At 39.4% G+C, this 12,756-nt stretch overlaps 1 protein-coding gene across 4 annotated transcripts; it reads right to left on the reverse strand.

The window, feature by feature from the left end:
• Positions 1 to 114: 114 nt before the first annotated feature.
• tmc5 (transmembrane channel like 5) lies at positions 115 to 12,756 on the reverse strand. Of its 4 annotated transcripts, none has more exons than XM_040147315.1 (21): positions 12,177 to 12,756; positions 10,903 to 11,095; positions 10,097 to 10,338; positions 9,809 to 9,886; positions 8,353 to 8,469; positions 8,109 to 8,211; positions 7,693 to 7,774; positions 7,305 to 7,565; positions 6,934 to 7,076; positions 6,655 to 6,799; positions 6,221 to 6,373; positions 5,660 to 5,826; positions 4,832 to 4,907; positions 4,646 to 4,743; positions 4,450 to 4,545; positions 4,224 to 4,299; positions 3,534 to 3,667; positions 3,169 to 3,342; positions 1,851 to 1,929; positions 1,610 to 1,702; positions 115 to 1,532 (listed from the first exon to the last, which is right to left on the reverse strand). In XM_040147315.1, the coding sequence occupies exons 2-21, from the start codon at positions 10,974 to 10,976 to the stop codon at positions 927 to 929; spliced, it is 2,997 nt and encodes a 998-aa protein (XP_040003249.1). In that variant the 5' UTR covers positions 10,977 to 11,095; positions 12,177 to 12,756; the 3' UTR covers positions 115 to 926. The 4 variants fall into 4 exon arrangements, with proteins under 4 accessions (XP_040003249.1, XP_040003248.1, XP_040003247.1 ...); XM_040147314.1 differs by having other exon boundaries at positions 10,903 to 11,105; XM_040147313.1 differs by lacking the exon at positions 12,177 to 12,756 and adding an exon at positions 11,636 to 12,168.

The raw sequence follows: 12,756 nt of genomic DNA on the forward strand, positions 1-12,756 counted from the left end.
GAAATACAAAAATAAAAACAGTGAATCTATATTTTTGTTTATAATTTTATTATTTTGTTTATATACTAATCTCCTAGAAACATGTTAGAATTGAACATGATTCAAAGGTACGGCAGTAAAGGACAGTACGGTCTTTGTGTCTTTGTAGTAAAGATGCATACAAAAAATATATCTCTATAAGTGAAAACCAACTTTGATATAATTGGCATTAGGGTGTTAACAGTACAGCAATGAACACAGCAGTTCAGTTTGTTTTTTTTAACATATTAGACTGCATTTACTTTGAAAAGGCTGATAACCAGTTTAATTCCCAATGTTTATTTGACATTTTATGAATAATCCCCACAGAGGGCAGTGTTGTCTAAACAGATCATGTTTGCAAACTTATATTTCATTCTATAAATGGTGGTGACTAATTCTGCTTGTTATTACTGGTTTATTTTGGTTTACAATCCCATTTCTTACAATGTTATATACAGGGGACAGTAATTAATTTATTTTTGCCTTTCTTTTATTTGTATCAGGTGCTCATTTACATTTCACAGAGAATATATACAGTTTTAACAACATGTTTGTGATACAGAAATTGCATTAGAAATGGCAAGAGATCAGGCCTAGCGAGTATATGTTATAGTACTTATTTGTCATACAAAGCTTCTACACTATCGTAGAAATATATTTAACATATTTGTAAACCGGTGCATAAAGAGGTGGACCGGCACTCTCTCATAGCCCTGCTACAGTAGCTATCTTTGTTCTCTTTGTATATACAGCAGGATTCATTGTTATTCTGGAGAAATCTCCCCATTTCTGGACTTATAACCGATGCAAAATTATACCATAACAAGACTGATTTCAGACATCATAAAGAAATCTTTTCTGTTCTGTTCCTGTCCCCATGGTCAGATAAAGTCAGACCCCTTTGTTCAGTAACCATCATCGTACTCGTTCTGGGCCTGCTGCCTGGCCAACATGGCCTGAATGAGAGCACTGGAGCCTGAGGGAGCTGGGTTTTGTGGGGGAGCAGGGGCCAACTGAATCCTGTCCTCTTCCTTTGCTCTCTGCCTGGCTTGCATGACTTGCATCATAACACTTGACACAGAGGGGGGCGGGTCATCCGAATCATCTGCTCCGTCTTCCTCTGCTCTCTGTCTGGCTTGCATCGCTTGCATGACAGCGCTGGATCTGTTCACAGGGTTTTGAGAAAAACCTGCTGTGTCGTAATATCCATCCCTCTCTCGACCTTCGTCCCTCTGCCTGGCTTGCAAGGCCTGTGTGAGGGCGCTGGAGGATGACGGGTGTTCATCAGGCATCTGGTACAAATCTTCATCCTGGTCGTCGACTCTCTGACGGGCCAACATTGCCTGCAGCAGAGCGCTGGAGGTGGAGATGTCAGAGGGAACGGACACTCCACCCGCGGTCCGTCTTTCTTCTTCCTCCTCAAGTCGCTGGCAAGCAAGTAAAGCCTGAACCATGGCGTTTGAGTTGGACTGACCACCTGAAGAGAGGGCATCTGACCGCCGTTTGGTGTGCTGAAGGAAGGGGGAAAAATATTAAAATCTCAGGGTGAAAGGTGATTTGTTGGTATGAAACAAATTTCACAACAAACCTTTTTTTGATTCTTCTGTTTGGGTTTTTTATTAGGCTGAGTTTTCTGGAGGTTCTGGAGTTTGTCCAACAAGAAGGACTTGTCTTTCCCCTCCTGGTGAGAGAAAAGAGAAAGGGAAAAACAGACTTTACTAAAAGAAATTAATTTCAAGTACACCCAAGGTTGTGTACATATTCCAAAAGGGAAACAAAATAAACTCTATAAAGACATATTTATGTGATGTTTTTCGAAACACACTCACATTAACAATCTGTTGTCTCAGTAGACCAATAAGCTCCTTGCGGCCCTGTGTGACTTGCCAGAAGATGTATATGATGACCCTGAGCAATAAAAACATGACCAGGTAACAAAACAATCTAGTTTTACTGTCATAGAAATCTGTTTGCATAATGACACTAAGATGCAAAAATGTAAACGTATATACACACACAAGCACATGCTGTACGCATACAGTCTATATTTGTCTATAAATATGGTTTTCCACCAAAACTTCCAGGAACTTCAATCTTTAATCTCCCAAGAACTGTCCAGGACATTGTGATTTTTATTTCCACAGCCCTAGGAAGATTAAGCAAATTAGTCCGGGGACATATCAAAAGCGCACCAATACAGCATGATGACAATATATAAAGTGATGGCACCGCATTTTATGTGGTACACAGTATCGCAAACCTACAACAACAAAGCAACATGTTTGCAGGTGTATAATAACACTATAGGAAATACTAGCATACTTGACCTATTAGCAAGTTTCAGCACTGCTGACCGCCCTATAAGTTCCTGAAACTACAGAAGTCCTACCTCCCGAGCAGTGACTTTTTGAGGGTTAAAGATATCTCCCAGGACTTAATTTAGACCTTGGTTCTTCTTTATGAAATGATTTCCTCAAAAGGTTCCTGTTTCCCAAGAAAAGTTCCTCCAGTGGAAAGGCGCCTTAATAGTCAGATTATTTTCACTGATGTTCCATCTGCTTAATGTCCTAACAAGCCTGTCCTTAAATTCAATGACCTCAATTGTTTACTGTTTTGGACATGACAGGTTACCTCAGTATTACATACACAAAACACTTAATTATCCAATGTGTTGATGTAATTGCCTCAGTAAATCAGTTTCTTAGTAAGACTGCTTAAATACACAATAAATTAAATAAATAAATGATCTACAAAATTACTTTTAATTCCAATCAACACAAAATATTTTGCACAACTCATTCATTTTATGGATTGTCATTAAATTTTGTTCCTGGTCCCCAGAGGAAGAATCCTAAAGAATTTGGTGAACCCCCTGGCTTTTCCATTAGTGCAACCATGAGGTTGACATTTTAATTTGTCCAGTACTTTGGTTTATGAGCCAATACCTGCAAAACTAATGACATTCCCATCAGCCTCAGCTGCTTTGTGTTTAGCGTTTGATTTTGTGATTGATTTTCCTCGTATGTTTGATCTGCAGGCCCATAATAATCAGGAATATGTGAAAAACGTGATTCACAACTGGATTTACAAGCTACAATACAGTACATGTAGCACACACAAAACATGGCACTTGCACTATGCACTTACAGGATGATGAGTGTGATAAGAAAATAGAAGATTTCACTCCTGATGACGTTTTGGTAGATCCAGGCAACCCACTGAGAACCAGGGATCTCTTCCACAACATCTATCCAGACTCCAACCACACTGAAGGTATTATTGAGTCCCCGAAAAGGACCACACTGCTCCGAGGGAGTCAGTCTAGAGAGCAGGATAAGGTGGACAAAACAAAACTGCAGTTTGATTTTGCAGAATTTTTGTACTGGTAAACAATGCAACATGTGTCAAAGATTGGTATTATTGGGGCTTTCTTATAATTTTGTTAAGAAGGTAATGACCTTGTAAAATATTTTTCTCTGACTCCAAGTTGTTAATAGGCCACATCCTCATACCTCCAGGCAGTGTATGCAACCATGGACAAGGCTCCCACGAAGAAAGGGAAGAAGAGGAGGGCGATGAAGATTGTTTGCATCTGAGCTGCCCTGCCTGTTCTCCGCGGAGGCTGGCAATTCTGGGTCAGGCTGACCTGTGGAAGCGCCAAAACATGCACACATGAACAAACACACATTCACACACAAACACCATTTTCATTCATTTTTCTTGCAATAACTCAGAGCTAACTATGAGCTCATTGCAGCCAAAACATCGCTTAAGTTTCACTCCATAATGGAAAACACGAGGATCTCATCAGAGCTTTTGAATAGCATTGCTTGAAAGGTCATTCAGCATGTTCATGAAACATTCAGCAACACCAGATCTGGCCTGGCTCAAATTACCAGTTGTATTGAAATCATTTACTTTTCTGGGACTGATTGATCTTGTTCTTGCCTGGTATAGTACAATGCAATTGCTCCATCAATCCAAAACCCTGCCCGTCTTTTCATTACACAAAATAAAGCATGCAGTCAATATAATGAAAGGATTTAAATTAATTATTGACCTAGGTGCACAAATAAACTAACATAAGCTGTAAAGGAGTATGGAGCTGCTCAGGCAGCTATGGCATTGTTTTTGCCAATGGCAGTGTGTCATCACGGCAGTTCAGTTTACAAGGCTACCAGACCTTGTGAAGCTGTGTTTACCTTCTTTAGGTAAAACAAGATGAAAAATTTGACAATCTGGATGGCAGGCAGCAGAGGAGAGAAGTAGATTCCTATCCTATGGATAGAGAGTAGAGAATACAACTTTTAATAGGAAATTGGCACTTTGACCAGGGGAGGAAATATGAATCTTAATTACAATACCATTGTGCCATGAGATAATGTGTCCAATTATTTGAATAATAAGTATTAAATGTATTGTTATTACCAGGCTAGAGTCTGTGCATAGATGAGTTCGAGGACATTTCTGGCAATATCAAACTCTGGAACCCCCAGTTGTGGTAGTAATCTGGTTCCAATTACACTGTAGTAGAGAAATGATGAATATAATTAATATCTGAGGTTAACTTTCCCCATTTCTGTATGTGCTAATAATAATGATAAACTCAATTTGTGTAACCTACTTGCTAAGAAACTCTCCAAAGAAGGAGCCCAACATCAGAAAAAGGAAGTCAACAATGACCAGACGGTACAAAGCCTGTCCTACCATGGACTCCCAACACTGTAGGGACCACATAAGATTGGTGATATGGTGAAACTTATATTGGTTATAAAAAAAACAATTAAGTGTTATTTCATGTCAAACGTACCGAAAACTTCTTAGCTACCACATTCATCCAGTAAAAACACAAGACAGCCAGAATGGACATCTTGAGTAAGACATTTCTGTAAGTTGGAAAAGAGAAAGATAGATTTGGAGCATTATTAATGGTTCAATGAATAGTTTAATAGTTTGGGAAATACACTTTCTTGTTTCTTCCCGAGAGTTGGATGAGAAGATCAACACCACCCTCATGTCTGTGCGCTACATATGAAGCTGGAGCCAGCAGCCAGTTACCTTAGCAAGCATAAAGACTGAAAACAGGGGGAAACAGCATGGCTCTCTCCGGAGGTAACACATTCCACCTACTGTACCAGAACCTCTTCATCTCACTAATCAACACATTATATCTAGTTTGTTTAATCTGTACAAAAATGGGTTTACAAAAGTGTAAAAACAACTATTTGTGTTTTTACAGGGCACTAGTCCAAGAAATAGTCTGGTACATAACCACATGTCCCATGACAACATGTAGTTTTGTACACTTTTTGTATGTATTAATTAAATGAGATATAACATGGTAATCAGTGAGCTTTAGAGGAGCTGGTAGGTGGTTTTTGTCATCTGACAGAGCCAGGCTTGCTGTTTTCCCCTGTTTCCAGTCTTTATGCTAAGCAAAGCTAATCGTCTGCTGGTTCCAGCTTTATATTGAATGGACAGATATGAGAGTGGTATCAATATTCTCATCCAACTCCGCAAGAAAGCAAATAAGCATATTCCCCAAAATTTATACTCCTTCAAAAACATATTTCTCGATTCATTTGTCTTTTACTGTATGTTCTCCTCTTGATAGAAACTAGAGTATCTGCTATCTAACCGGACAACAAGAGCGTAGATCTGTCTCCGCTGGCTGGAGTAGTGCTCAAACTTATTGAAGAGGGAGTAGAAGAGCGGGACAACCAGGTTCATCAGAGACACCACAAAGGGAACCAGGAGAGTCTCTGCCTCCTGAAGCAGAGACCAGTTGGCAGCATCAGTTGCTCGCTATAAAGGTAACAGATGGAGGTCAGATCAAGATAGTGCTCGACAACTAACGCTTTGCGTACTGGCATGAATCAAACCCCTTGCTGCTAGTAAATGACTTGCCACATTACTGTCAGTTGTAAGTTGTAAGGTTATGGTGCTGATATGGATTTTAAAGACCAAATACTTTACTATGCTATAAAGTATTATCATATGCTGTTTCTTTTATACATACATAGGGATCTGCAACTGTGCAGGCGAGCAGATTTTTCTGTTAATACTGGTTTTCATCCAAAAACATAAAATTTTCCAGACAGAGATGAAACCTTTTTAATATACTCTGTAGTCCATATCAAACAAAAATGTTTATCCCAATTTAACAATAAGACTAATTATTCAATCTTGACTTGTATACCTGCTGTTCATATTGGCAGAGGTAGTAGATGCTGGCTCCACAGCCAACAGCTAAGCCAGTGGAGAGGAGCCAGGAACCCAGATAAACCCCAAAATGCTTCAGTTTTTCAGAGAGGGTTAACAGTTCCCTCTGGGCCTTTTCTGACAAAGACTCCTGGGGAAATGGCAAGAGGACAAACATGGTAATGAAAAATAATGAGATGCGTAATGAGTCTGCAAAACGGAATTCATCTCTTAAAGTTAACTGTCTGAAAGTGGTTCTGAAAGCTCATTGTTAAGATATAATTTGCAGCTGCAGTCGTTTTCCCAAAAAGTCAATTTGTACAATGTATATTTTATGACGTTTCTGGACTGATCATGTAATAAAGACCTACTGCATCTTTCCTGACTGCTGGTTAACTGACAGCAATAGGTTTGAAATGCAATAATAGTCACCTTGAGTTGGACACGGAGGTTGTTCTTGCGCTGTCTCACTGCTCTCTCGTTGGTTACACTAAAATCCCAGCTGCACAGGAGCTGCCATGCACCGTTTGAAGCTGGTTCCGCTAGTACATAGTTTGTCTTAAATGAGCTTGCCATGCTGCATGAGAATACAGACCGGGAAAAACAGGTAACCTCAGTTACAACATTCTTGTAATTGCACTAGTATAAACCAAATTCAGATAAATGTACTTAATCAGAGCTATTCTAGAAGTAATAGAGGACTGAACTGACCTGAAAATAAGTGCAATTCCACACAGCACCATATAGACTGCAATGGTGAAGAAATAGGCCAGCTGCATGTTGTACTCCACTAGACCCACAAGTGTTTCATTGCTGTAGCCACCATAGTACATGACAGTATAGTGGAAGTAACCCTAGAGAAACCAAAACAAATGTAATATGCAAATAATATGGAAAATATTCAGCCAAGCCGCCATTATCAACTCACTGCAGAGGAAGGAGGTTAAGTGAAATAAAATATTCAATAACCAAAGTAGGACCCATAAATCCCCCTTTCACTTTACACATAGTCAATTAATCCATAGTGTGGATAGCTGTGGCTTTATAAGAAGGTAGGTGGTTTTATAAGAGCCTCCACTTACAGCTCCAGTCAGTATCTCCAGTCCTCTGAAGCTCACATTTGGAGGTATGTTGGGTAAGGGGTCATAAACAAGCAGTGGGATGGTGATAAAACCAAAGTTGACCAGGAAGGAGAAAATGTTGAACATGAGCAACCACTTGAGGAACACGAAATAGGAGAGGACACTGGTGCCAAACTTTCCACCAATCTCTTTCATGATGCCTTGCCACATTTCCAGGCTCTGCCTGTCTGACCTTACATTGTAGCCGCACCTGCGGAAAAACTGAGAAAAAAAGCTTGTAACATGTACGATAAAGAAGCATGGGTTATGAATCAGGTGGCTAAACTCAGAATGAGTTGTTTAAGTATGGCGTTGCAACATATCATTTTAAGTTTGATGAAAGACTCACCAGTGACACATTCTCAGAGCAATCTGCAAAACATGTGAACTGCCGAGATTGCTTGGAGGACTTGAATGCCAGTACTTGGCTCCTGTGAAAATAATTTAGAAGATAATTTGGTATGATATTGACATTAGCCCTATAAAGTCCATAAGTACAAGATCTGCCAGACTGATGAAATGCTGGAGTCTGCAGAAAAATATTTGAGCTTGCTTTCACTTTAATAGTTACTTGTTTAATGTCCCTGGAAACAAGAGAGCAGTGTGTTTATGTGTGTATGTGTGTGCGTGTGATTGCTCACATATATATAACTCTTCCTACAGTGATCTCTATTTCAACAGCACTAAGCCAATGGGGTATGGGGGTAATGTTTAACAAAGACAAAGATGTTTCTCCCCTTTTACGGCTTGTGACTCAAAACCCACCTGATATGTTTCTTTTCTTCAAAGCTCATTGGAAGGTCCCGAATAGCCCGGATTCGTTCTCGTGTTGACAGGGCAACAAGTTCCTTGACCAGGTTCTGTTCCTCTGTGACAAACAAGATGACAAGACAAGTCCTCCTTGTTATCTTAACTTGCTTACAAGTGCCATCCCGAATGCAGACCAGGTGTCACACTTCACATTGCAGAAATCCACAGGAATAACCCGACACCTGTCACGTGCTCTTACCATTCTCCATCTCATTCCTGATGGCATCCTCTGTGAAGGCTAGATGGGCAGGATCAGTGTTAGGAAACATGCTCATCCTTCTCATTGTGATTCCCCTCCATCGCATTGTCATGTTACCTGGATGAACACAGACAGAGAGGAATGTGTTTTTCTGATTGAGTTTGATGTTAAATGGTAAACTAATGGAGCAGATGGGAAATACAAGAGCAGGGTGACAGTCATTAAAGTTGGCATTTTTAAATGTAACACCTGCAGCTGCCCACACACTTAATTATTTATTCTTCCATGACAGCTTCATAAAGATATGGTGCTTTGATTTATTACTTTCTTTTCTTCTTAATTTCCCGATAAACTGCACACCTACTGTAAATACACAGATTAAAAGTACAGCTGATAGCAGTGCAATATACGATTTGAGCTAATGTGAATGCTAATATACCACTGTCTTTATATTATCTTTATGTCTGATTAGAACTATGATGATAAGTTCTATTATAACAAGGTTAGGAGTCCACAGCCATGCTAGCGGCTCTGTGAGACTGTAGATAGGTGCAGCGATAGTTAGAGCTAAAAATCAGCATGCTAACATGCTTACAATGAATGCTAACAATAAACACAAAGTAAAACTGTGGCCGATGGGAACTGGCTATAAACCAAAGTACTGGACAAATTCAAATTTTGGTCTGGTGATGGCGCACCAGAAAGTGAAGGTACCACCAAAGATATTACAATTCATCCTGAGCAATACATGACTGTCTGAACCTAATTTCATGACAATTCATCCAATAGTTGATGAGACATTTAACTCAAAAGAACAAAAATCATTAGGTTTAAATATGTTGGGACCATGAATGTCTGAACCAAATTTCATGGCAATCCATCCAGCAGTTGTTGAGATATTTCAGTCTGGAACAAAGTGGTGGGCTGATCAACTGGTTGACAGACTGACACTGGCAACCCTAGAGCCTTGTTTATAGCAGGGTTAAAAAATGAGATTTAATCTGAAATCTCGAGAAATTGTCAATAATTGTCCAAGGATTTAGTTATAGTTCAGCACAAAAGGACAGGACGTTGATACAAATGTGTGAGAACAAAGTATGTCCACTCAGATTTCTTTTTCCTTTTTACAAATGCATGTACACAACCTTTAGATGATGTCCTTTCAAACTAAGATAACATTTCCCAAATAATTCCCCTCACTCCATTTTATTTTCTTTACCAACTTCCTTGTCTTCCTTGTCATTTGTTGGTGTGCAGCTTCCATTAATAATTGCCCAGCAGCACCGTCTAAACTGATTGATTATCAGTCAACAGGTCAACATGAATCTCACATTTTTTACGATTTTGTGCGTACTTAGCAATACCATATCAAATGTGTGAGAGCTTACAGTAAATCTTAAGAGACTATGACTGTCAAAAGAAGCTTTTACTGCAGTAAGATTAGTTTAACCATTACCTGACATTTGAGCAGGAAGTCGAACAGACGGTGATGGATCATATCGAGAGTCAGGGTCGATTTGAAATGTACTGCAATCTGAATAAAAAAAGTGAGGAGGAAACAGAGTTAAGTACCAACAGAAGAGTCTCTTAGCAACGCATGAAAACACCTACAAAAGTGCAGAGCCAACTGACTGTCTAACAAGTAGTCAACACTAAATAATGTTGCTTATTTACTATGATACAGTACAACAGACCTTGCAAATGCTTATAAAGACTAACTCTCACAAATAAATCTTCCACTCACTGAGGTTATGCTGCCACGAAGGGCTCCCGGGGCGCGTTGAAACGAGGCCCATGGGGATGCTTTCTCTCCCCCTCCAGCTCCCCTCCTGCAAGCCCCCCCAAGGCACTCTCGTGAAAGAATCCTCGACGCCGGTCCGACCTGTGGAAGCGTTATGTGTCCCCTCCCTGTCACCCCGCCAGCTCGGGTCTTCCCTGGCATAGGGGTTAGTGTGGTGGGTTTTGCTCGAAGCCTTAGAAGCCACGCTGAACAAATAAAGTTTACAGTATGTGTTTATGATACCTGAGAGGATTGGGGTTAAGAATTCAAATAAGGAACTCGAATTTCAAGTAACAATTATGACAGAATCATTATCTGTAACTAAACAAGTGTCAGATATCACTAATATGAAAGATATGTAGCTTTCTTGTGGATAATTTTAGGGATCTAATATCCTACAAGGAAGAGTAGAATTAAGTTTGTGAGTAAACTTCAGAGACTAATAGACTAATGCATTTGTCTCTGAAGTTTACTGTAATGTTTTTTAGAAACTTTCTTTAGACCTTAAAGTTCTTATAAGAATAAAATTAGTTCCTTGCAGCCTGGGATAAAGCTAAGATAAATAGCACATCCACAAAGCTGTCTGTTCCTTAAGAACATCCTGTTCTTTCATTCACATATGCCTTCTGATTACAAGTACAAACAACACACAGCACTTAGTCAAACACATTCTTTGTTAAATTAAATGATAGTTTCTTCAGGATACATTATTGCACCGATGCACATTTTTAAGCCAAAACCATATTATATGTTATTATATTACCACAAACCTTCTATCAATTTCCAGAGTCTCGCTGTCATGGTAAGCAGCATTGAAAAATCCTCCATTGCTGTAACTTGTCATGAGATTCTTCAAATTTATCCTTTTGCTCTTCTCTGGAGACAGTGACAGTCCTTCAGCTCACTCTGTCGCAGCCACTCTTCAATATGTTGATGTGTGTATAGTCCAGTTGCACTAATAGACTGTAAACAACTTGCTCGGTTGAACAGACAAAAGCGTAAATGGCTACAATAGTGTTTCTTCTTAAGATATCATGAGAAAGATAAGAGTTTTTGCTTTCATTGCATATGGTATAGAGGCTCCAGATGCCAGCTAAGTCAACTTCAATATAACTTAACAAGTAGCATCACAAGTAGCATCACATGTTGAGGCCAAGTGGCTCTCTATACTCAGAGTGACAGCTACATTGTCGGGGGGAAGCATGTGTAATTTAATCCCCTCGGTCCCATCCTCACCTGTTCATCATTAATTCATTTAGTAGGTTTGGTTTCTAACCAATGTAGTAACATAGCTCTATAGTTCTCCCACAGAGCCACTGAAATAAAACGTAGAGAAAACTACAGTCTGACAAAACAGCAATGGAGGTTTGAAAGAAAAACCTCAAAAATTGGGACTACAAGTAGTGTATGCAAGGATATAGGCTATAGGCTATAGATTATATAGATGAAAAATCCTGTCACATTATATCAAACCATTCTGCTCCATTACCAAACCCTGCTTACCTGGTAACTGTGTTGCAATGGTGAGAAAACACATGGAAGTAGTTCCTGAATAAACTTTGAAGAGTTTCAGAACAATGACTCAGTCCTTTTAGCAGTCTTCGGAGACCAAACCTGAGGAGTAGCCCGTGAATCAGCCTAAGATCCACACTCAGAGAGATAAAATGAAGGATAGTCTGGCTACCAGGAAGTGTGGGCTAAAGCCATAAAGGTAAAAGTCCACTGGTTCTGAGTACACCAAAAATAATGAAACCCCTCAGGCTAAAGCTGACCCCTGTTGGTGCTTACTGATTGAACTAGTCGACAGACAGACAGATAAATGAATGACGAATAAATAAATAAATAATCTGCAAGCCACCAACAGCAAAAAGTCCTTCAAAGGGGAGGTCTCCGCAAATTGGATATGATTACACTACTCACTAACTAAAGGGAAATTCCCTTAGTTAGAGCAAGACTCGATTTTACGCACGCAGTGAACTGGAATTTCATTGTTTTTCACAACTGGTAAAGGGCAGAGATTATACTCAAATTAAAGAAAACGTACTTCAATTGTCTTCTGAGAACTTAAATCTCTGTCCGTTTGCTCCGTATCTTGATTAATTTTCTCCTCTTTTTGACCTTAGAGATGCACCGCTCCAATCCGCGTACTTGTTATACACTCGAACAAGCAAACAAAAGAAGCCCCCACCGGAGGAAAAGGAGAAGAAAAAAAACCCCATGAAAAACAAACAAACAAACAAACAAAAAAAAACAGTTGTATGTATATTGTAGGATCCAGCCTTTTTGGACCAGAACCATAGGCACCATAGTTCGGCTAGCCTATTTCGGTCTCAGCTGCCTCCATTTTGAAAAATCTAATTTATTTTACCATTTATTTGTTATCTGTATCTTCCAGGTTTTCCAACTTTTTGAAAGTGCAATACTAAATTGCTGGAGTGATTATAATTAACCGCACCCAACTAGTTACTTAATTTTCGAGATTAGTGAATAAAAGCATTCATTATAGTAATATTCCAATAACAGCAAGGTATGATAAAATAAAACAGGATAAGCATGAAGAAAATAGCATGAAATAAACTACTGCCAGTGTGAGTTCAGAGTAGCTCTTGGAGCGGCAACCACAT

This window comes from Xiphias gladius, chromosome 15 (assembly GCF_016859285.1).
Source record: "Xiphias gladius isolate SHS-SW01 ecotype Sanya breed wild chromosome 15, ASM1685928v1, whole genome shotgun sequence".
Classification (NCBI taxonomy): Eukaryota; Metazoa; Chordata; class Actinopteri; order Istiophoriformes; family Xiphiidae; genus Xiphias; species Xiphias gladius.

What these genes read in the sequence shown, in the direction of transcription:
- tmc5 (XM_040147315.1), bottom strand. Translation starts at nt 10,976, where the DNA reads ATGACAAGTTACAGCAATGGAGGATTTTTCAATGCTGCTTACCATGAC. An exon ending in TTCGTGGCAGCATAACCTCA is followed by an intron (nt 9,887 to 10,096) that starts GTGAGTGGAAGA and finishes TTTTTTATTCAG; the next exon opens with ATTGCAGTACATTTCAAATC. An exon ending in TCTGCCAATATGAACAGCAG is followed by an intron (nt 5,827 to 6,220) that starts GTATACAAGTCA and finishes TTACCTTTATAG; the next exon opens with CGAGCAACTGATGCTGCCAA.